This window comes from Leucopleurus acutus, assembly GCF_964270905.1.
Source record: "Leucopleurus acutus genome assembly, chromosome: 6".
Classification (NCBI taxonomy): Eukaryota; Metazoa; Chordata; class Mammalia; order Artiodactyla; family Delphinidae; genus Leucopleurus; species Leucopleurus acutus.
Genome location: NC_139149.1, coordinates 112,418,573 through 112,444,799, shown reverse-complemented (window position 1 = coordinate 112,444,799; position 26,227 = coordinate 112,418,573). Strand labels below are relative to the sequence as shown.

The window sequence follows — 26,227 nt, the reverse complement described above, 5'->3', positions numbered from 1 at the left end:
TTTTAAATGTCTTGACTCAAAAAATCACACTGCTGTAGGCCTGTATATAAGTATTCCTCTTTTATGGAAAGGTTTGAATGGGTTTCAGAGTGGAAGAAAAGCATTTCCTCTGGTGCAAAAGTGACCATCTCAAGTCCCCTGCGTTGGATTCCCACCATGGAATCACTAGCACCACCCCACAGAACACACCAGGAGGGAAAATTGTGTTCCTGTGAGCTCCAAGAGACCTGGGGACCTGTAGTCATCTTAGCAGAATCCAGATAGACACTTCCCCGCTGGAGCGCCACACTTAACTAGTTCTAGTTTAGCTTATCTCACACAACAGAAAGCATTTGAAAGAAAGAATACTCTCTTCAAATAACCGTTAAGGATCAGTCTTCTTTCCCCTGTGATTCCATTCTTCTGTCTCCAAACAGGGAGGGAGTTCCTCTTCATCTTGGGCAATCATTCACCCAAATGCTTACTTGTCCAGGAATTTCTAATTCCACTTTCTCAGTAAACACAGATTCATTTCCTCTTGTCCTACTCTCCTTTGAACCCTTTCTGTATAATTTCAACGACCACCAATGAGCATACACAGCAATCTAATGTGACTACACTCTGGGAAAGAGTTAGCAACCTCATTGATGAAATAGTCTATTCTCCATCTTTAACCCATGCAGCTGAATTTTGGACTTATTAGTAACTTACAGAACTCTTTCCTCCTATTAATATGCAACTTGTAGAATACCCAATCAGAAATAAGCTTTGTTAAGGTGGAGCTCTCTAAGGAAAGCTGCTTATTTGATTTTTCGTTTTTGTTTTTGTTTTCCACTTAGTGAATGAGAATACTTAATGTAAAATCAGAGAGAATGCTTCATTTGAGGTATCTATATTTGGCAAAATAAAGAGGAACTCTTTACCTTGGAACTTTATGAAAACAAAACCATTTGTTGAAAATGAGTATATTCATATTATGGGAGGGGCAGTAACTAACTTGAAGGAAGCAAAAGAGTGAATTTTTTAATGCATATTGAAAGCAGTAAAGATCATAATTGATAATGCAAAAAGTAAAATCAGTGTAGAAGTATGCTCTTCCAGAGATCATCTCCCAGAATGCGTCAGAAAAACAGAGTAGATAGGATTGAGGAGCAACAGAGCCTGGAAAGTAGAAATCTGTGGGTGACAGATGTTCCCCAAGAAGAGACCAGAAGAAAATTTCAACAACTTAGAGGAAAACTTTCAAGTTTTCAATAAGATCTGGGTTTAACTTTAGGGTGATGTTGTGTGGTAGGCAGAAAAATGGCCCTGCAGAGAAGTTCACATTCTAATCTCTGGAAGCTGTGAATATGTTGCCTTACATGGCAAAGGGACTTTGTAGATATGATTAAGTTAAGGGTCTTGCCATAAGGAGATCACCATGGATTATCTGGGTAGTTTCAACCTAACCCCACGGGCCCTTATAAGTGAGAGGGAGGCAAGAATGTCAGAGATTTGGAGAGCTGTACTGCATTTACATGGAAATGGAAAAGTACCAGAGAATTCCCAAATTAACAACAAATAAAATTGTTTATAAAAAAAGGAAAAAGGAAACACAAAAAGAATGAGCTTATACTAAATGGAAGGAATAAAGTAATTATATTGTGTGAATGAACAGAATTCTTACATCAAAAGAAATAGATTGGATGGAGATTTTTTAATATTTTTAAATTTTTAAGTAAACTTTTAAATAAAGGTTTCAAGTTAAAAGAGATAGACTTCACATATACATGGTCAAGTTACTTTTTTCAAGGGTTCAAAGAATATTCAATAGGGACAGTCGTTTCAAGAAATGGTGCTGGGAAAACTAAATCTCCAAATGTAAAAAATGAATTTGGTCTCTTACTGATGTCATATAAAAAATTAACTCAAAATGGATCAAGGATCTAAAACTATAAAACTCTTTGAAGAAGACATAGGACAAAACTTCACAACATTGAATTTGGAGAAGATTTCTTGAAAATTACACCAAAGGCATAGTTAATGAAAAATAACAAACTGCTGATAGTTTTGGTTTTCTTTTTGCGGGGGGGCATGCCACACAGCATGAGGGAACTTAGTTCCCCGACCAGGGATCAACCCCGTGCACCCTGCAGTGGAAACGCAGTCTTAACCACTGGACCGCCAAGGAAGTCCCTAAAAAATTAACAAATTGGACTTCATGAAACAATTTTAAATGTGTACATCAAAAGGTATTACCACAGAGTAAAAAGGCAGACCATAGAATGGGAGAAAATATTTGCAAATCATATATTTGATAAGGGATGGATATCCAGAATATATAGAGAACTCCTAAAACTCAAAAACAACAAAAAGACCTGATTCAAAAATGGGCAAAGGACTTAGACGTTTCTCGAAAGATGTGCAAATGACCAATAAGCACATGAAAAGACGCTCAACATCATTAATCATTAGGGAAATGCAAATCAAAACTACAATGAGATGTCACCTCACACCCATTAGGATGGCTATCATTTAAAAAAATACAAAAAACAAAGCAAAAAATACAGAAAGCATGCCTGGCAGAGGATGTGGAGAAATTGAAACCCTCGTGTACTGTTGGTGGGAGTGTAAAATGGTGCAGCCACTGTGGAAAACAGTATGGCAGCTCCTCCAAAAATTAAAAATAGAAATACCAGATGATCCAGCAATTCCACTTCTGGGTATATACCCAAAAGAATTGAAAGCAGCGTCTCAAAGAGATAATTGTATGCCCATGTTCATAGCAGCATTATTCACAATAGCCAGAAGGTGAAAGCAAATTGTGTCCATTGGCAGTTGAAACGCAAAATGTGGTCTGTCTATACAATGGAATATTATTCAGACATAAAAAGGAAGGAAATTCTGACATATACAACAACATGAATGAACCTGGAGGACATGATGCTAAGTGAAATAAGTCAGTATCAAAAAGACACATACTATATGATTCCACTTATATGAGGTACCTAGAGTAGTCAGATTCATAGAGGCAGAGAGTAAAATCATGATTGCCGGGGACTAGGGAGTTGGGCAAATGGGGAGATGTTGTTTAAGGGACATAGAGTTTCAGTTTTTCAAGATGAAGAGCTCTGGAGTTTTGTTGCACAACAATGTGAGTATAATTAACACTACTAAACCATACCCTAAAAAAATGGTTAAAATGGTAAATCTTATATTACGGGTGTTTGACCACAATTAAACATTTTTAAGACGCAAACTTTATGAAGAAAACACAGCAGTCATAAACCTATGTGCACCAAACTAGCAGCTATATGTTTAAAGTAAAAACTATTAAAATTCCATATGTAAATTGACCAAAATTCAGTTAAATGGGAAAATAATTTCAGACACCATTTTCAGATTTGGGCACAGCGAGGTTTTTTTTTTATAAAAAGTTGAAAATATACATTTTTAGTTTTATCTATGGAAGATTTACAAGCCTTGATCATATGCTGTCTGATACAGTAGCCACTAGCTACACATGACTATTGCGCACTTGAAATGTGCATAGCCCGAACTGATATGTGCTGTAAGTGTGAAATACATACCAGATTTTGAAGACTTAGTATGAAATTTAAACATGTGAACTATAATAACTTTATATTGAGGCAAGTGGGCAAGATGTCAGATTGGAAAGAACTTGAGCTCACTTCCTGCTGCGGGCACAGCAGTATTACAATTTACAGAGCAAATATTGAAGAGAAAGACCTGAAGACTAGCAGAAAAGATCTTCTACAACTAAATATATAAAGAGGGAACCACAAGAAGATGTGCAGGAGAGGTGGAGACAAGGTAGAGTGAAGACCCATACCCTTGGGTGGACGACCCACAAACGCGGGATAATTACAATTGCAGAGGTTCTCCCTAAGGACTGAAGGATATGAGCCTACATTGGGCTTCCCAGCCTGGGGGTCCTGAACCAGGAAGGAGAGCTTCCAGAACATTGGGCTTTGAAGGCCAGTAGGGCTTACTTTCCAGAGAGCCAGGGGGCTGTAGGATATAGAGACTCCACTCTCAAAGGGTGCACACAAAATCTCACACACACTAGGACCCAGGGAAGAAGCAGTAACCTGAAAGGAGCCTGGTTCGGACCTGCCTGCTGATCTTGGAGAGCCTCCCAGAGAGGCAGGAGGCAACAGGAGATCATCCTGGGGATATACACACTGGCAGCAGCTCTACTGGGGAGCTCCATTCTACCACAGTAACACTGTGCTGGCAAGTGACATTTTGGAATCTTCCCTCTAGCTTATTAGCATTGGGACCCAGCCCCACCCACCAGCCTGTCAATACCAGTACTAGGATGCCTCAGGCCAAGTAGCTAGTTGAGTGGAGACACAGGCCCATCCACTAGTAGGCCAGCTTCCTTCGGACCCCCTGAGCTCGCAGCCACCTGGGACATGGCCCCATCTGCCAGAAGGCCCAGGATCTGGCCCTGTCCACCAGAGGGCCCAGGACATGGACTCGCCTACCAGTGCATCAGCACTAGCCCAGGGACCCCCTGGACTTCACCCCACCCTCCAGCAGGCTGATACCAGCTCCAGGACCCTCAGGCCCTGCAGCCAGAGACTCCAGGATCTGGCTCCACCTACCAGTGGGCCAGCATTAGGTATATACATAGATATATATGGCCCCAACATAGGAGAACCTGAATACAAAAAGCAAATATTAACAGACATAAAAAGAGAAGTTGACAGTAAACAACAATATTAGAGTACTTTAAAACCCCACATACATCAATGGATGCATCATTCAGACAAAATCAATAAGGAAACACTGGCCTTAAACAACACATTAGGCCAGGTAGACTTAATAGATATAGATAGAACATTCCATCCAAAAGCAACAGAATACACATTCTTTTCAAGTGCACATGGAACATTCTACAGGGTAGATCACACATTAGGCCACAAAACAAGTCTCAGTAAACTTAAGAAGACTGAAATCATATCAAGCACCTTTTCCAACCACGATGCTATGAAACCAGAAATCAACTACAAGGAAAAAATTGCAAAAAACACAAACACATGAAGGCTAAACAATGTGCTACTAAACAACCAATGGGTCATTGAAGAAATCAAAGAGGAAATTAAAAAATACCTGGAGACAAATGAAAACGAAAACACAACAATCCAAAATCTGTGGGAAACAGCAAAAGTAGTTCTAAGAGGGAAGTTTAGAGCAATACAAGTGTACCTCAGGAAATAAGAAAAATCTCAAATAAACAACCTAACCTTACACCTAAAGTAACTAAAGAGAATAAACAAACCCCAAAGTTAGTATAAAAAAAATAAAGATCTGGGCAGAAATTTAAAAGATCAATGAAACTAAGAACTGATTCTTTGAAAAGATAAACAAAATTGGTAAACCTTCAGCCAGACTCATCAAGAAAAAAGAGAGAGGGCCCAAATAAATAAAATCAGAAATGAGAAAGAGGAAGTCACAACAAACACCACAAAATATATAAAGGATCATAAGAGATTATTGTGAACAATTATATGCCAATAAAATGGACAACCTGGAAGACATGGACAGATTCCTAGAAATGTACAATCTCCCAAAACTGAACCAGGAAGAAACAGAAAATATGAACAGACCAATTACCAATAATGAAATTGAATCAGTAATAAAATACTCCCAAGAAATTGAAGTCCAGGACCAAATGGCTTCACAGGTGAATTCTACCAAACATTTAGAGAAGAGTTAACACCTATCCTTTTCAAACTATTCCAAAAAATAGGAGAGGAAGGAATGCTTCTTAACTCATGCTATGAGGCCAGCATCACCTTGATACCAAAACTAGAAAAAGATATCACACACACAAACACACACATTACAGACCAATGTCACTGATGAACATAGATACAAAAATCTCAACAAAATATTAGCAACTCAGTGGTACATTAAAAAGATCATATACCACAATCAAGTGGGATTTATCCCAGGGATGCATGGATTGTTCAATAGCCACAAATCAGTCAAGGTGATACACCACATTAACAAACTGAAGATTAAAAGCATATGATCATCTCAATAGATGTGGGAAAATCTTTTGACAAAATTCAACATCCATTTATTAAAAAAAAAAAAAACTCCACAAAGTGGGTATAGTGGTAAAATACCTCAGACTAATAAAGGCCATATATGACAAGCCCACAACTAACACCATACTCGGTGGTGAAAAGCTGAAAGCATTTCCTCTAAGATCAGGAACAAGACTCTTGCCACTTTTAATAAACATTGTAAGTCCTGGCCACGGCAATCAGACAAGAAAAAGAAATAAAAGGAATCCAAATTGGAAAGGAATAAGTAAAACTGTCACTCTTTACAGATGACGTGACACTCACTATACACAGAAGATCCTAAAGGCATGATCAAAAACTACTAGAACTCATCAGTGAACTGGGTAAAGTTGTGGGACACAAAACTATTATACAGAAATCTGTTGCATTTCTATACACGGACAATGAACTATTCAAAAAAAGAAATTAATGATACAATTTTATTTTCAATCACATCAAAAAGAATGAAATACCTAGGAATAAATCTAACTAAGGAGGTAAAACATCTATACTAGGAAAACTGTAAGACACTGATGAAAGAAATTGAAAACGACACAGATGGAAAGATACACTGTGCTCATGGATTGGAAGAATTAATATTGTTAAAATGACCATACAGGGCTTCCCTGGTGGCGCAGTGGTTGGGAGTCTGCCTGCTAGTGCAGGAGACACGGGTTCAAGCCCAGGTCCGAGAAGATCCCACACGCCGCAGAGCGGCTAGGCCCATGAGCCACAACTATTGAGTCTGCGCGTCTGGAGCCTGTGCTCTGCAAAAGGAGAGTCCGCGATAGTGAGAGGCCCATGCACTGCGATGAAGAGTGGCCCCCGCTTGCCACAACTAGAGAAAGCCCTCACACAGAAATGAAGATCCAACACAGCAAAAATAAATAAATTAATTAATAAACTCCTACCCCCAACATCTTCTTTAAAAAAAAAAAATGACCATACAACCCAAGGCAAACTACAGATTCAACACAATACCTATTAAAACACCAACAGCATTTTTCACAGAATGAGAACAAATAATTCTAAAACTTGTATGGAAACAGAAAAGACACTGAATAACCAAAAAAAAAAAAAAAACCTTGAGAGAGAAGAACAGAACTGGAGCAGCGACAAGGATGGACCTAGAGATTATCATACTAAGTGAAGTTAAGTCAGACAGAGAAAGAAAATAATCATGTGATATCACTTATATGTGGAATCTAAAAAAATGATACAAATGAACTTATTTACAAAACAGAAACAGATTCACAGACACAGAAGAGAAACTTATGGTTACCAAAGGGGAAGGACAGGGGAGGGTTAAATTAGGAGCTTCGGATTAACAGATTCACATCACTATATATAAAATAGATACATAGCAAGTTCTTACTGTATAACACAGGGAACTGTATTCAATACCTTGTAATAATCTATAATGGAAAAGAATCTGAAAAAGAATATATATCTGAATAACTTTGCTGTACAACAGAAATTAACACAACATTGTAAATTAACTACACTTCAATTTTTAAAAACAGCAGAACTGGAGGTGTCATGCCCCTGGTTTCAAACTATACTACAAAGCTACAGTGATTAAAACAGTATGGTACTTCAGTCTATGATTGAAGGCAATTTGTGGGATGATACACATAGAGGAAACACCATGTAAAAAACTTCTTCTTGCTGTTAATGTTAGTGTATGTTAGCTGTGAGTGCTGCTCCAACTATGTTTGCAACTGTACATGCCAAATCTGATAGCCCAGAAACCATCACAAACAAACTTCCCTTGACGGAAAGAAAACTTATGATCCCAGTGAGGGTTAAAAAAGAAAGATAGGGGCTTCCCTGATGGCGCAGTGGTTGACAGTCCACCTGCCGATGCAGGGGACATGGGTTCATGCCCCGGTCTGGGAAGATCCCACATGCCGCGGAGCGCCTGGGCCCATGAGCCATAGCCGCTGAGCCTGCGCGTCCAGAGCCTGTGCTCCACAACGGGAGAGGCCACAACAGTGAGAGGCCCGTGTACCGAAAAAAAAAAGAAAGATAAAGAAGCCAAGCACAACTGGTAGAATCTGGACACGTAAGTAATAAAAACTGGGGATTATTTAAAGCGTTCATTTGGAAATATGAAAAGATGGTCATATTCCCCACTGCTATTATTTCATTTTATTTTTTAAAAAGAACATGTTATTTATTTATTTTTACTATTTATTTTATTTATTTATTTTTGGCTGCATTGGGTCTTTGTTGCTGCGCGCGGGCTTTCTCTAGTTGCGGCGAGCAGGGGCTACTCTTCATTGTAGTGCGTGGGCTTCTCATTGTGGTGGCTTCTCTTGTTGCAGAGCACTGGCTGTAGGAGCGTGGGCTTCAGTAGCTGTAGCACGAGGGCTCAGTAGTTGTGGCTCACGGGCTCTAGAGCACAGGCTCAGTAGTTGTGGTGCACAGCTTAGTAGTTGTGGTGCACAGGCTTAGTTGCTCCGCAGCATGTGGGATCTTCCCGGACCAGGGATTGAACCCATGTCCCCTGCATTGGCAGGTGGATTCTTAACCACTGCCCTACCAGGGAAGCCCCCCACGGCTGTTATTTTAAATAAAAATGTTGAGAATCACACACACACAAAAACAGAATGGTACTGGCACAAAAACAGACACATAGATCAATGCAACAGAATATAGAGCAGAAATAAACCCACACTTATATGGGCAATTAATCTATGACAAAGGTGGTAAGAATATACAATGAGGGGAAGACAGCCTCTTCAGTAAATGGTGTTGGGAAAACACAACTACATACAAAAGATCAAACTGGATTACTCTCTCACACCATGCACAAAAATAAATTCAAAATAGATTAAAGACTTAAATGTAAGACCTGAAACCATAAAACTTCTAGAAGAAAACACAGGCAGTATACTCTTTAACTTCAATATTAGTAAATTTTTTTGGATATGTCTCCTTAAGCAAGGGAAACAAAAGCAAAATAAACAAATGGGACGATATCAAACTAAAATCTTTTTTTCATGTAATAATATATATTTTAATATCAGATTTGTGTAGTGATTTAGAACAATAAATATCACACAGTGAAAAATTTATCATAAACTAAACGCAATAACAAGAGGAAACAAATGCTCATGTACACATTACCAGGGTCTTTACAGTAAATTACAGTGTAGCGTTCCATCACAGCATATTTGCATACAAAGCTGCTAACGTGGACACTGAAAGAAGTCTGTCCTGTAGCTCTTTAATCTTGATTTAATAAAGTCTGTACAGTATCAAATAATATCAGAAGTCTAAAAAAATGCAGTGAGTTTTTATATCATGTTTATAAATTATTGTTTATATACCATTAAAAAAATAAGGTCAAAAGTGCAGTTTTAAAAAAAGTAGAAATTGTTATTCTTGGTAAGAACTAGAAAAATGTATTATCCCAAATAAGAAGCAATCTAAAGGCTTATACAATTTCTTAGGCATTTTCCTTTAACTCTCGTACAACCTTGGTTATCATATCCTATAAGATAAACCAACACAAAGGGAGTGAGATAATCTTTTTATAAAAATAATAAAAGACACAGGAAGTGAATATAATGATAGGCCTCCCCGAAATGAATTAAATGACTTTTTGCTCACAGGAGTGAATGGGCTATCACTGAATGTGATAAAACTTGGGGAATTTCAAAGCATTTCTAAAAATTTTAATCGTTTTCAAGTTTTTAGGTATAACTGGCAATGGTGCATACATCCCAGGATTATGAAACTTTCTCGTATAATATAACTAAGACAAAATGTGACTTAAAGGTGCTAAATCATATCACAGAAAATAAAGGCTAAGGATCCAGTAATTAAAAGGCAGCAGTATAGAAACCAGTCAAGAAGAAGCAGATGGACAGAACACAACTCTGTGTCTTAATTGGCACTTACCACAGTAACTAGTTATATTTTGACAAATTCTAGAACAAATGCCTATATTGAAATACGTGTGATACATGAACCATTTATATAAGAAACTGAAAGGGTAAAATTACTGCCTTATAAAACAAATTAAATTTAGAGAAAAGAAAAAATAAAAGGAATGTGAAGAAAAATCTTACTTTTAAACTTACTGTGGGATCAAAATATTGACAGAGCTGTGTCAATCAAGAGCAGTCTTCCTGCTGCTAAGACAGGCAGGCAGCTGAGCCTGGCGCATCACTACCCCTCCTCTCTCCAAATGCTACTGAGCAATAGTTGCTTAGTTTTTGTTTTTCACTGAATGGAGTAAGTTCCTTGTTTGGGTTAACATATATAGACTGCCTGAGATCATAAAAACTGCACCATTACATTAGATTAATGGGGATTGAAGGTCTTCCTAGTTCTGACAGGAGAAAAGGGTTAGCTGCTGAAGACAGTACGGGTGCTCTGTAGCACCCATACTTAATTAATGTAATTAATGTCACCTTCAGTAGAAGATTAAAAATCGATGGCTAGGGTGGGAGGGAGGGAGACACAAGAGGGAGGAGATATGGGGATATACGTATATGTATAACTGATTCACTTTGTTATAAAGCAGAAACCAACACACCACTGTAAAGCAATTATACTCCAATAAAGATGTTTAAAAAAAAAATCGATGGCTGTGGATGCTTGTGCAGAATCTTCCCTCCCTCTGACAAATTTCACAGGGAATCTCTTCCATTACTCTGTCTTCTAGGGCCTGTTCAGGGCACTCATGTGCCTGCTTGAAAGTGTAGCTTCTCTTTTTGAAGATGCTATTAAATGTTTTCATTGGCTGCCGTTGTGCAGAACCATTCTGGAAGGGAAGTTCCATGGAACTCAGGTTGGTCCTGCTTTGCTTGATGCTGGGTGCCTGCAATCCACAGTGATGGTCGTGGATGCATGGCGACGCAGTGGAGGAGCGCCGCGCCTTCTGGTAGCTGTCCAGTTCCTCCGACAGGTCTGCAGATGTCTCCTTGTCTCTCGGTGAAAACAGTTCATAATGAGAGGATCAAACTCTTCGTGAAATCCAGTTTTATTAAAAGCAGTTTTGCAAGCCATGACCTTTTTTCAAGGCTGTTTCACTTGTACTTAAATAGAAATAATGAGAAGGACCAAGACAATCCCTGACGCAATGCCAACAACTGTTCCGTGAGTTTTAGTGATTTGTTCAAGCAGTCCTGCTTTTTTCTTTTCTTTACAATGATTTTCATCCCAAGGGTGTGCACAGTTTTGAACCCCATTACAGATTAAAGAATTATTGATGCACATGTTGCTATGGCAAAAGAAAGTGCTGTCTGTGCAGGGAGGCTCCACAAAGGAAGTAAAAAGCATTCTGGGGCTTCCCTGGTGGCACTGTGGTTGAGAGTCCGTCTGCCGATGCAGGGGACGCGGGTTCGTGCCCCGGTCCAGGAAGATCCCACATGCCGCGGAGCGGCTGGGCCCGTGAGCCATGGCCACTGAGCCTGCGCGTCCGGAGCCTGTGTTCCGCAACGGGAGAGGCCACAGCAGTGAGAGGCCCGAGTACCGCAAAAAAAAAAAAAAGAAAAAAATAAGCATTCTGAACGTGCTAAGCCGACTACCTTCATCAGCCCACATTCGTATCACCCCAACTCCTGTTTTAAGCATTACATCATGGGCCACAGTGCTACAAAACTTGGCCTTCAGATTTTCAATAGAACTGCTCCCATCATAGACTGCAACGAAGTTTCTCTTGCATTCATTTGAGTGCTCCATTTGATAATCTAGGAACCTCAAATAAATCTTATCTTTTGGAGTAGCTTTAATCATCCACATGCAATCAACCACTTGGCCGGGTTTTCTTTTCTCCCCTTGTTCTACCTGACTCCAACGTACTATTCCGTCAGCTCCTGACAATTCAAACTGGCCATCTCCTAGGTAAGTAAAGTCTGAATCTGGAATAAACGAATATTTTGCTAGAAATTCCAGTCCTTCAAGTTCTTCATCGGAACTGAACTTAATCCACATGAATCGCCCTGTTGATCTAATTAATGGAGGGCTTTTCACACCACAGTCACGATCTACATGTGGAGAGAAACCAAACGGCCCGTCTCGAACTTCCAAGTGATCAAACCGACATTCAAATGATGGTTCTAATACAATAATGTTCATCAAAGGTCAGCTGTGTTTTTTGACGTGAAGCAGCTTCCAAAATGTAGATACATTCCTTGTTTGGTGGATATGAGTCAAGATAATCTGGTGAAGCAAAATGACCTCCATTGCTGGTTCGAACCCAAAGGCCACGCTGGGTTGCAGGCATGTGCTTGATTCCAATATTTTGTCCATCTTGGGTCTTTTGGGCCACAGCAATCCCTTCCACTGCGAGTATTGTTATTAACCACACAGGATGGAGCAGAGCTGCTCCAGAGCCATGATCCCGAGCTGCCCGGTGCTTCGCTGTGGGGCCGAGGAGGCGGCGGCGGCAGCCCCGCTCCATCCCCATCGCCCGCCACCAGGTTGCTCCCCAAGGGGTAGGGCTCAGGTCCTGCAGCCCGCCATGCCCGAGCCTCCTGGCGGGCTCTTGCGCTGCCCCAGCCCCGAGACGGGCGCTGCCGCTTGCTCCGCAGCGCTCAGTCCCATCGACCGCCTCGGAGCTGGGGAGCGCGGACCGGAGGGACCTGACCTGCGCCGTCAGCCTGCGGCCGCGGCACAAACCCCACCCAAGTTCAAACTAAAATTTTTTGAACAGCAAAGGAAATTAGTAACAAAAGGAAAAGGCCACTTACTGAATGGGTGAAGATATTTGCAAATGATGTACCTGATAAGGGGTTAATATCCAAAATATGGGAAGAAAACATACAAGTCAACAACGACAACAAATAACATGATTAAAACTCGGCAGAGGACTCAAATAGACATTTTTCCAGAGCAAACAGACAGATGGCCAATAGGCACATGAAAAAATTCTCAACATCATTAATCATCAAGGAAACGCAAATCAAAACCACAATAAGATTATCGCTGCACACCTGTCAGAATGGCTATTATCAAAAAGACAATAAGTAACAAGTGTTGGTGAGGATGTAGAGAAAAGGGAACCCTCGTACACTGTTGGTGGAAAAGTAAATTGGGGAAGCCACTATAGAAAACAACATGAAGGGTCCTCAAAAAATTAAAAATAGAAACCCCACATGATCCAGCATTTCTACTTCTGGGCACTTAACCAAAGAAAAGAAAACACCAATTAGAAAATATATATGCATCCCTATGTTCACTGTGGCATTATTTACAATAGACAAGAATATTGGCTATTGCATATTACTCAGACATAAAAAAGAATGGAATCTTGTTTTTGTGACAACATGGATGGACCTGGGGCTATTATGCTTAGTGAAATAAGTCAGATAGAGAAAGACAAATACTGTATGATTTCACTTACATGTGGAAAATAAAAGGCAAAGCAAATGAACAACATGAACAACTATAACAAAACAGAGAGAACTTCCGGGAAGATAGCGGAAGAGTAAGATGCGGAGATCACCTTCCTCCCCACAGATACACCAGAAATACATCTACACATGGAACAACTCCTATAGAACACCTATTGAATGCTGGCAGAAGACCTCAGACCTCCCAAAAGGCAAGAAACCCCCCCACGTACCTGGGTAGGGAAAAAGAAAAAAGAATAAACAGAGACAAAAGGATAGGGACGGGACCTGCACAAGTGGGAGGGAGCTGTGAAGGAGGAAAGGTTCCCACACACTAGGACCCCCTTCGCGGGCAGAGACTGCGGGTGGCGGAGCGGGGAAGCTTCGGAGCCACGGAGGAGAGCACGGAGGAGGACAAAGCGGAGAGGTTCCCGCACAGAGGATCGGTGCCGACCGGCAATCACCAGCCCGAGAGGCTTGTCAGTTCACCCGCCGGGGCGGGCGGGGCTGGGAGCCGAGGCTCGGGCTTCGGTCGGAGAGCAGGGAGAGGACTGGCGGCGTGAACACAGCCTGCAGGGGTTAGTGCGCCACGGCTAGCCGGGAGGGAGTCCGAGGAGAAGTCTGGACCTGCCGAAGAGGCAAGAGACTTCTTACCACTTTGTTTCCTGGTGCGCGAGGAGAGGGGATTAAGAGCTCCAGAGACGGGCGCGAGCCGCGGCTATCAGCGCAGACCCCAGAGACGGGCATGAGACACTAAGGCTGCTGCTGCGGCCACCAAGAAGCCTGTGTGCGAACACAGGTCACTATCCACACCCCCCTTCCGGGGAGCCTGTGCAGCCCACCACTGCCAGGGTCCCGGGATCCAGGGACAACTCCCCCGGGAGAACGCATGGCGTGCCTCAGGCTGGTGCAACGTCACGCCGCCTCTGCCGCCGCAGGCCCGCCCTGCACTCCGTGCCCCTCCCTCCCCGCGGCCTGAGTGAGCCAGAGCCCCCGAATCAGCGGCTCCTTTAACCCTGTCCTGTCTGAGCGAAGAACAGACGCCCTCCGGCGACCTACAAGCAGAGGCCGGGCCAAATCCAAAGCTGAGCCCCTGGGAGCTGTAAGAACAAAGAAGAGAAAGGGATATCTCTCCCAGCAGCCTCAGAAGCAGCGGATTAAAGCTCCACAATCAGCTTGATGTACCTGCATCTGTGGAATACATGAATAGACAATGAATCATCCCAAATTGAGGAGGTGGACTTTGAGAGCAAGATTTATGATTTTTTCCCCTTTTCCTCTTTTTGATGAAAGGCTCTTGGTGCTGCAGCCAGGAGTCAGTGCTGTGCCTCTGAGTGGGAGAGCCAACTTCAGGACACTGGTCCACAAGAGACCTCCCAGCTCCACGTAATATCAAACGGCGAAAATCTCCCAGAGATCTCCATCTCAACACCAGCACCCAGCTTCACTCAATGACCAGCAAGCTACAGTGCTGGACATCCTATGCCAAACAACTAGCAAGACAGGAACACAACCCCACCCATTAGCAGAGAGGCTGCCCAAAATCATAACAAGTCCACAGACACTCCAAAACACACCACCAGACGTGGACCTGCCCACCAGAAAGACAAGATCCAGCCTCATCCACCAGAACACAGGCACTAGTTCCCTCCACCAGGAAGCCTACACAATCCACTGAACCAACCTTAGCCACTGGAGACAGATGCCAAAAACAACGGGAACTACAAACCTGCAGCCTGCAAAAAGGAGACCCCAAACACAGTAAGATAAGCAAAATGAAAAGACAGAAAAACACACAGCAGATGAAGCAGCAAGATAAAAACCCATCACCTAACAAATGAAGAGGAAATAGGCAGTCTACCTGAAAAAGAATTCAGAGTAATGATAGTAAAGATGATCCAAATCTTGGAAATAGAATAGACAAAATGCAAGAAACATTTAACAAGGACCTAGAAGAACTAAAGATGAAACAAACAGTGATGAACAACACAATAAATGAAATTAAAAATACTCTAGATGGGATCAATAGCAGAATAACTGAGGCAGAAGAACAGATAAGTGACCTGGAAGATAAAATAGTGGAAATAACTACTGCAGAGCAGAATAAAGAAAAAAGAATGAAAAGAACTGAGGACAGTCTCAGAGACCTCTGGGACAACATTAAACGCACCAACGTTCGAATTATAGGGGTTCCAGAAGAAGAAGAGAAAAAGAAAGGGACTGAGAAAATATTTGAAGAGATTATAGTAGAAAACTTCCCTAATATGGGAAAGGAAATACTTAATCAAGTCCAGGAAGCACAGAGAGTCCCATACAGGATAAATCCAAGGAGAAATACGCCAAGACACATATTATTCAAACTGTCAAAAATTAAATACAAAGAAAACATATTAAAGCAGCAAGGGAAAAACAACAAATAACACACAAGGGAATCCCCATGAGGTTAACAGCTGATCTTTCAGCAGAAACTCTGCAAGCCAGAAGGGACTGGCAGGACATACTTCAAGTGATGAAGGAGAAAAACCTGCAACCAAGATTACTCTACCCAGCAAGGATCTCATTCAGATTTGATGGAGAAATTAAAACCTTTAGAGACAAGCAAAAGCTGAGACAGTTCAGCACCACCAAACCAGCTTTACAACAACTGCTAAAGGAACTTCTCTAGGCAAGAAACACAAGAGAAGGAAAAGACCTACAATAATGAACCCAAGACAATTAAGAAAATAGGAATAGGAACATACATATCGATAATTACCTTACATGTAAATGGACTAAATGCTCCCACCAAAAGACACAGATTGGCTGAATGGATACAAAAACAAGACCCATATATTTGCTGTCTACAAGAGACCCACTTCAGACCTAGAGACACATACAGACTGAAAGTAAGGGGATGGAAAAAGATGTTTCATACAAATGGAAACCAAAAGAAACCTGGAGTAGCAATTCTCATATTAGACAAAATAGACTTTAAAATAAAGACTATTAGAAGAGACAAAGCAGGACACTACATAATGATCAAGGGATCGATCCAAGAAGAAGATATAACAGTTGTAAATATTTATGCACTCAACATAGGAGTACCTCAATACATAAGGTAAATACTAACAGCCATAAAAGGGGAAATCGACAGTAACACATTCATAGTAGGGGACTTTAACACCCCACTTTCACCAATGGACAGATCATCCAAAATGAAAATAACTAAGGAAACACAAGCTTTAAATGATACATTAAACAAGATGGACTTAATTGATATTTATAGGACATTCCATCCAAAAACAACAGAATACACATTTTTCTCAAGTGCTCATGGAACATTCTCCAGGATAGATCATATCTTGGGTCACAAATCAAGCCTTGGTAAATTTAAGAAAATTGAAATTGTATCAAGTATCTTTTCTGATCACAGCGCTATGAGACTAGATATCAATTACAGGAAAAGATCTGTAAAAAATACAAACACACGGAGGCTAAACAATACACTACTTAATAACGAAGTGATCACTGAAGAAGTCAAAGAGGAAATCAAAAAATACCTAGAAACAAATGACAATGGAGACATGACGACCCAAAATCTATGGGATGCAGCAAAAGTAGTTCTAAGAGGGAAGTTTATAGCAATACAATCCTACCTTAAGAAACAGGAAACACCTCGAATAAACAACCTATCCTTGCACCTAAAGCAATTAGAGAAAGAAGAACAAAAAAACCCCAAAGCTAGCAGAAGGAAAGAAATCATAAAAATCAGATCAGAAATAAATGAAAAAGAAATGAAGGAAACAATAGCAAAGATCAATAAAACTAAAAGCTGGTTCTTTGAGAAGATAAACAAAATTGATAAACCATTAGCCAGACTCATCAAGAAAAAAAGGGAGAAGACTCAAATCAATACAATTAGAAATGAAAAAGGAGAAGTAACAACTGACACTGCAGAAATACAAAGGATCATGAGAGATTACTACAAGCAAATCTATGCCAATAAAATGGACAACCTGGAAGAAATGGAGAAATTCTTAGAAATGCACAACCTGCCAAGACTGAATCAGGAAGAAATAGAAAATATGAACAGACCAATCACAAGCACTGAAATTGAAACTGTGATTAAAAATCTTCCAACAAACAAAAGTCCAGGACCAGATGGCTTCACAGGCAAATTCTATCAAACATTTAGAAAAGAGTTACACCTATCCTTCTCAAACTCTTCCAAAATATAGCAGAGGGAGGAACACTCCCAAATGCATTCTACGAGGCCACCATCACCCTGATACCAAAACCAGACAAGGATGTCACAAAGACAGAAAACTACAGGCCAACATCACTGATGAAAATAGATGCAAAAATCCTCAACAAAATACTAGCAAACAGAATCCAACAGCACATTAAACGGATCATACACCATGATCAAGTGGGGTTTATTCCAGGAATGCAAGGATTCTTCAATATATGCAATTCAATCAACATGATACACCATATTAACAAATTGAAGGAGAAAAACCATATGATCATCTCAATAGATGCAGAGAAAGCTTTCGACAAAATTCAACACCCATTTATGATAAAAAACCCTGCAGAAAGTAGGCATAGAGGGAACTTTCCTCAACATAATAAAGGCCATATATGACAGACCCACAGCCAACATCGTCCTCAATGGTGAAAAACTGAAAGCATTTCCACTAAGATCAGGAACAAGACAAGGTTGCCCACTCTCACCACTCTCATTCAACATAGTTTTGGAAGTTTTAGCCACAGCAATCAGAGAAGAAAAGGAAATAAAAGGAATCCAAATCGGAAAAGAAGAAGTAAAGCTGTCACTGTTTGTAGATGACATGATACTATACATAGAGAATCCTAAAGATGCTACCAGAAAACTACTAGAGTGAATCAATGAATTTGGTAGAGTAGCAGGATACAAAATCAGTGTACACAATCTCTTGCATTCCTATACACTAATGATGAAAAATCTGAAAGAGAAATTAAGGAAACACTCCCATTTAACATTGCAACAAAAAGAATAAAATATCTAGGAATAAACCTACCTAAGGAGACAAAAGACCTGTATGCAGAAAATTATAAGACACTGATGAAAGAAATTAAAGATGATACAAATAGATGGAGAGATATACCATGTTCTTGGATTGGAAGAATCAACATTGTGAAAATGACTCTACTACCCAAAGCAATCTACAGATTCAATGCAATCCCTATCAAACTACCACTGGCATTTTTCACAGAACTAGAACAAAATATTTCACAATTTGTATGGAAACACAAAAGACCCCGAATAGCCAAGGAAATCTTGAGAACGAAAAATGGAGCTGGAGGAATCAGGCTCCCTGACTTCAGACTATACTACAAAGCTACAGTAATCAAGACAGTATGGTACTGGCACAAAAACAGAAATATAGATCAATGGAACAGGACAGGAAGCCCAGAGATAAACCCACGCACATATGGTCACCTTATCTTTGATAAAGGAGGCAGGAATGTACAGTGGAGAAAGGACAGCCTCTTCAATAAGTGGTGCTGGGAAAACTGGACAGGTACATGTAAAAGTATGAGATTAGATCACTCCCTAACACCATACACAAAAATAAGCTCAAAATGGATTAAAGACCTAAATGTAAGGCCAGAAACTATCAAACTGTTAGAGGAATACATACGCAGGACACTCTATGACATCAATCACAGCAAGATCCTTTTTGACCCACCTCCTAGAGAAATGAAAATAAAAACAAAAATAAACAAATGGGACCTAATAAAACTTCAAAGCTTTTGCACAGCAAAAGAAACCATAAACAAGACTAAAAGACAACCCTCAGAGTGGGAGAAAATATTAAATATAAAATATAAATAAAATATTAAAACATAAGCTCATGCAGCTTAATAACAAAGAAACAAACAATGCAATCCAAAAATGGGCAGAAGACCTAAATAGACATTTCTCCAAAGAAGATATACAGACTGCCAACAAACACATGAAAGAATGCTCGACATCACTAATCATTAGAGAAATGCAAATCAAAACTACAATGAGATATCATCTCACACCAGTCAGAATGGCCATCATCAAAAAATCTAGAAACAATAAATGCTGGAGAGGATGTGTAGTAAAGGGAACCTTCTTGCACTGTTGGTGGGAATGTAAATTGATACAGCCACTGTGGAGAACAGTATGGAGGTTCCTTAAAAAACTAAAAATAGAACTACCATATGACCCAGCAATCCCACTACTGGGCATATACCCTGAGAAAACCATAATTCAAAAAGAGTCATGGGCCTTGCCTGGTGGCGCAGTGGTTGAGAGTCCGCCTGCCGATGCAGGGGACACAGGTTCGTGCCCTGGTCCGGGAAGATCCCACATGCCGCGGAGCGGCTGCGCCCGTGAGCCATGGCCACTGAGCCTGCGCCTCCAGAGCCTGTGCTCCGCAACGGGAGAGGCCACAATGGTAAGAGGCCCGCGTACAGCAAGAAAAAAAAAAGAGTCATGTACCATAATGTTCATTGCAGCTCTATTTACAATAGCCAGGAGATGGAAACAACCTAAGTGTCCATCATCGGATGAATGGATAAAGAAGATGTGGCACATATATACAATGGAAAATTACTCAGCCATAAAAAGAAACGAAATTGAGCTATTTGTAATGAGGTGGATAGACCTAGAGTCTGTCATACAGAGTGAAGTAAGTCAGAAAGAGAGAGACAAATACCGTATGCTAACACATATATATGGAATTTAAGAAAAAAAAATGTCATGAAGAACCTAGGGGTAAAACAGGAATAAAGACACAGACCTACTAGAGAATGTACTTGAGGATATGGGGAGGGGGAAGGGTAAGCTGTGACAAAGTGAGAGAGAGGCATGGACATATATACACTACCAAACGTAAGGTAGATAGCTAGTGGGAAGCAGCCGCATAGCACAGGGAGATCAGCTCGGTGCTTTGTGACCACCTAGATGGGTGGGATAGGGAGGGTGGGAGGGAGGGAGACGCAAGAGGGAAGAGATATGGGAACATATGTGTATATATATAACTGATTCATTTTGTTGTAAAGCAGAAACTAACACACCACTGTAAAGCAATTATACTCCAATAAAGATGTTAAAAAAAACAAACAGAAACAGACTCATAGATACAGAGAACAAACAGGTAGTTGATAGAGTGAAGGGGAGTAGGGGAAGAAGAGAAATGGGTGGGAGGGATTAAGATACAAACTTCAGTTGCAAAATATATGTTACAGGTAAGAAATTAGAGTGTGAAAAATACTGTCAACAATTACGTAATATCTTTCTACGGTGAATATCATAGCCTGATTTACTGTAGTGATTATTTTGAAGTGTATGGAAGTACTGAATCACTATGTAGTGTGATAGGAGCTAACATAGTGCTGTAGGTCAATTATACTTCAAAAACAAACAAACAAGCTTATAGAAATAGAAATTCAATTTGTGGCCACCAGAAGCGTGGAATAGGGGGAGGGGGAATTGGATGAAGGCGGTCAAAGGGTACAAACTTCCAGTTGTAAGAGAAATAAGTGCTAGGGATGTAATGTACAACATGGTAAAGATAATTAGCACTGCTCTATGTTATCTATGAAAGTCGCTGAGAGTAAATTCTAAGAGTTCTCATCCTAAGGAAAAAAAATGTTCTGTTCCTTTAATTTTGGATCCATATGCGATGATGGGTGATCACTAAACTTACTGTGGTAAGCATCTCATGATCTAGGTAAGTCAATCACTATGCTGTCCACCTTAAGCTTATACAGTGCTGCATGTCAATTATATCTCAATAAAACTGGAAGAAACAATGGCAAATGAGTACCTGAAAAAATTTTTATATTGAGTATATGTTTAATGGATCATGTTTTTGATATATTTGATTCAATAAAATATATTACTAAAATTAATTTTAACACTCATTTTGCTTTTTTTAATATGTCTACTAAAAAGCTTTCAATTACATATGTGGCTTGCAGTATATTTCTATTGGATAATTCTGTACTAGACCATAAAGAAAACCTATTAAGAAATTTTTTAAAGCAGTGACCCCACAAGAAACATTCTCTGATTATAATTCAAAATCATTAGAGAAAAATAAGAGAATGATGGCTACAAAACATCTTAACTATATGGGAATTAAGAAACAACCTTGTTAAAAAAAATAGATAGCCACGGACTCAAAGAGGAAATCAATAATGTAAATTTAAGAGAAAGAAAATGAGAGCAATTTATACCAAAATCTAAGGATTCAAGAAAACGTTTTATGTATGACCTTCAATTCTTCGTTATTAAGAAAACATAAAGGAACTTAATGCTTACCTAAGGAAATGAGAAAAACAGCTATAACATAAATCAAGGGATACAAGGATGATAGCATTAATAAAAACAATAAGCTGCGATTAATGAAATAGAAAACAAAAATAGTAAAAAGAATAAGCAAATCCAGAAGTTATTTCTTTGAGAAGACCAATAATATAATTCAACCCATCATAAACTTTAAGAAGGAAAAGGAACAAAAATATTAAAACTTTAGACTTTAGTCTTTCATATTTTGAGAAGAATTTCCATAAACATTTAAAGGAGTCACATCTAAGGGTAAACCAAGCCAAATAAATAAGAATGACAAAATCTCAAAGTAAAACAAAAGCTAGTGGAAAAAAAAAAGATAATGCTGTGCTTACAATGTACAAAACTTGAGAATTTCAGTGTAAATGATCTTTCATGTACCAAATAAACTGGCACAAACATATCTACGTGCCTCCAGATGACACACCTTGGCTTGCTTGGCACCTTTTAAGTAATGATAATAGATAATATTTGTGTGCTCTCTGTGACAGTATTGAGGTCAGAATGGTTAGGTCACCCACCCAAGGTCATTCAGCTATAAAATGGTAGTGAGGATTTGAACCAATGCAGTCTACTCTAGAGAATATATTCACACAGAAAAAGTAAAAAGAAAAGAGTGGCAATTGTTTTTTAAAATGCCTCCCTACTTTCTCTTTTTACAAATCTAATATATACATACATATTTCATAATTGGTCAAATGCATTGCATATAGGAAGAAAAAACCAGTAGAATAGATCCTTTATGGTGTGAGCAAAAAAGAAAAATGAAGTTAGAGTCCTGTGCAATAACAAATACTACATTAATAAAAAGAGATACAAAAGTAAGAATACAAAAACTATAAGAGATCTAAAGTCACGGAAGTTAATATAAATTCAGTGACTATTACATAAAAGGGCAAAAAGGATGGCTAACTCAGTGGATTAAGGAACAAATCTGGCCCCCAAGAGTCCTATTTCAATTAAACTCAAATATTCAGGTTTAACCTAAGAAGACTCTGAAAGGATGAGGAAAGCAGTAGTTCCGGTCATGGAAACTTGGGGTGGGGTGGCTTGGGCCGGGGTAGGTTTGGTGATGTGGTCAGCCCCTGCTAACAAACCCTTCCTCTTTGAGACTCATTTCTCAGCATCACTGTCCCCACCTTCACTGAGTTTATAGGCTCAGTTTTACCTCCTCTCTAGCCCCTGCCACTATGCTTTGATGCCCTCAGTGTCCCAAGCAGAAGACCTATCTGACATGCCATCAAACTCTGGTACATCCCCACATTTTACTCCAGACACCAACTCCTGGTCAGAAGACTTCTCATCAGCACAGCTCCATCTCTGAAAAGTTGGACTCAATTATTTCTTTCTCTGATCACAGAGACCCCAACTTCTCTCTCTGGCATTGTCTCACTTCCACTTAATTTTTCGACCTCTCTGAAACTTCTGCTTCCTTTTGGTGTTTAGGTCTCCTGTGACCACACCTCCGTCCATTCCAAGACAAAACCACTAAGAACTATCAGGTCAGCCAATGTAATTGGGACTTCCCTGGTGGAGCAGTGGTTAAGAATCCGCCTGCCAGTGCAGGGGACACGGGTTCGAGCCCTGGTCTGGGAAGATCCCATATGCCATGGAGCAACTAAGCCCATGCACCACAACTACTGAGCCTGCGCTCTAGAGCCCGTGAGCCACAACTACTGAGCCCGTGTGCCACAACTACTGAAACCCACGCACCTAGAGCTCGTGCTCCGCAACAAGAGAAGCCACCACAATGAGAAGCCCGCGCACCGCAACGAGGAGTAGCCCCCACTTGCCACAACTAGAGAAAGCCCGTGTGTAGCAACAAAGACCCAATGCAGCCAAAAATAAACAAATTAATTAATTAAGTTAAAAAACAACAGCAACAACAACAAACAAAGCCAGGCTTGTAAAAAAAAAAGAAGTGTTTAAAAAATATTTTTAAACAAATGTAATTTGCCAGTTCTCATCCTTCTTGAACACCCTCAAGCAAAAACCCCTGATGGATGGATTCACAGCTCAAGTTCTCTGTTCCTACTCAGCTGGAGAAAATTGCACAACTGTTACGAACGTGCCTTTACTAAAGGGTGATCACGGTTGAATCACACCATTGCTTGTCAATCCTATTATGGACCCTCACCCCTTCCTCTCATTCCTCTCAAAGACCATCGCAAACCTTTACTGCACTGCTGGAGGCACTTTAACAATTTATCTCACCAAAGACTGTTAGAAGGAGAATGAGAGGTGGAAATCTTTTTTTTTTTTTTTTTTTTTGCGGGCCACTCACTGTTGTGGCCTCTCCCATTGCGGAGCACAGGCTCCGGACGCGCAGGCTCAGCGGCCATGGCTCACGGGCCCAGCCGCTCCGCGGCACGTGGGATTTTCCCGGACCGGGGCACGAACCCGCGTCCCGCGCATCGGCAGGCGGACTCTCAATCACTGCGCCACCAGGGAAGCCCGGTGGAAATCTTTAAAAAGATCAGTAGATAAATAAGCACCTGGAAGTAAGTTGTTTTTTAAAACAATAGGCTCCACTTGGAACATTGATTGAATAAAAGCACCAATACAGACCCGAGATAATGGTTTCCTGTTGGCACAGTTGATACCCCCAATGAAGACCATGTTGGGCATGATTGGCCGGGGGTAGTCCATCACAAAGTCTCCTCTGAACAGCCAAATGGATGCAGAGTCAAAAATTTCCACCAGCGACACCTCTCTGTGAAGAAGCTCAGAGGCCATACGTGCATAAGGAGTAAAAGAAAGTTGGCAAATGTACTTGAAGCTCAAAGGGTAGAGCAGGTTCTTGACCCTTTGGAAGAATGTCATGTGGTCTGAATTCATTGTTAGTAAACTAGGAACATACGAAAAAGGCTTTGGGCATGCTGTGCCCTCAGTATCTAAGTTACATGGAATGGCACGCAAAAAAAACACAGCTGGAATCGACAGGTACTTAGCCAGCACCGCTCCGCAGGGGTAAACGGGGTCCGTTAAAACCACATCAAAGGAACTGGCATTCAGGTGCCTAATCAGGTCCCTGTTATACAATAGTTCCTCACAAGACCTTTGAAAGACCAAAGACACATTTTTCAAAGAGGCCATAGTTTCCAAAAACAGTGTTAGAAAATGTATTCTTTCAAAAAACAGATGAGTCTTGCCTGTCACGATGTAATCAAATTCATCCTGGGTGTATGGGACAGCATAGGTTCTCATGGTGAAAAAGTCCTCTGCCTTGATGTGCATATTCACCTCGGGAGAAAGGACCACTGCTTCGTGACCTCTGGCATGGAGCTCCCGCACGGCCTCCCGCATGCTGAGCCAGTGGCTGCCCTCCATGGGGACCACCAGCACCTTCCCAGCCTCGGCCCATCGCCCGACGCACAGGCAGAGCAAAAGGCCAGGGAGCAACTGCCAGGGAAGCTGCAGCCCCAGGGACATCTCTGCAGAAGCCCAAAGCAGCTGACTTTCCGTTCAGGCTGTGCCGCCTGCATTTGTTTTCTTTATCTTATCATCAGGCCCCTTAAGCAAAATGGCATGTAATTGGAAGGCAGTGCTCCCTCATTACATTAATCATTACAGAATAAGTCTATCCCTGTGTTTCATAACCTCTGCTTTCACCTAGGGAAAGACCACTCCCCCTTATCTTGGAAAAACTCATCTGACTCTGCTGCTCCCTCTGGGGAGCATTCTAGTTCACTCTCTTGTTTTTCATCCAATGCCCAAAGCAAGGCTTTGCCTGCGCATTCCCTTCGATCACCTCCTATTTCTCTGTTAACCATGTTCTATGGGGCTGTGACTGAGCTCTGCGGGGTCACCTATGCCCTAGTCCCAGCCAGAACCTCTCTGCTGGATGTGACCTTATTTGATAACTCTTTCAACTCTTTCCCCCAATCATGGGTGAACACAGAGCACATCCAGGAAAATATATAACATTGCCAAGACGGCTTTCTCTCAGCGGGGAGGGGATGCCGGCTGTCCGTTTTGTTCCCGTTCCACATGGGGACACCTCTTGCAACGTTCAGGGCAGAGTCTATTCAAGTGGCTGTCAGCTATGGAAATATCTGGAGGGATTCCGGAAGAAGGACAGCAGAAGCGTTGGTTGAGAATTCTGTATCTACCTCATGGAATAAGGGTTGCCGTTATCTAAGGCGTCAATGGACAAGGCAACCCTTAGTAATGACAGAGTGGAGTCAGAGAGCGCCGTCCCCTGGCCTCGGAGCAGGCTCTCTGAATTCCTCTTCTGATGCTGCAGGCTCCAGTCTTCTGCTATTCTGTTTAGGGACTGGGGTGTACATTAATCTGGGCCTTTGTTACAACTTACAGTTTATGTTCAGATTCTGCTCCAAGGTCATTTACAGTCCTAAGTCCTGATGAGGACACATTCCTCCAGAACAGAGGGGCTCCATAATCTGTGGGACCTTCTGAGGTGGGGCCCATGAGTCCGGCCCTGCTACAGAGACTGATGCCCACACGTGCTC

The 26,227-nt window shown here is 40.9% G+C and overlaps 1 protein-coding gene and 1 pseudogene across 3 annotated transcripts in view; both read right to left on the bottom strand.

The window, feature by feature from the left end:
- Positions 1 to 26,227, bottom strand: part of LOC309963077 (UDP-glucuronosyltransferase 1A1-like) — a gene marked incomplete at its 5' end in the record, with an annotated part of 63,357 nt that overhangs the window by 20,772 nt on the left and 16,358 nt on the right. The window contains one exon of one of the 2 annotated variants that reach the window (XM_082841221.1): positions 24,324 to 25,227. The exons of the other annotated variant lie outside the window; for it this stretch is intronic. Within the exon in view, the coding sequence (XP_082697347.1) occupies positions 24,324 to 25,187 (864 nt within the window). Of the gene's footprint in view, positions 1 to 24,323; positions 25,228 to 26,227 lie in introns of those variants that run through there. 2 annotated transcript variants of the gene reach the window in all.
- On the bottom strand, positions 10,464 to 12,413 carry LOC309963507 (neuropilin and tolloid-like protein 2; annotated as a pseudogene). Its single transcript has one exon. The product of its transcript is annotated as a neuropilin and tolloid-like protein 2 (transcript).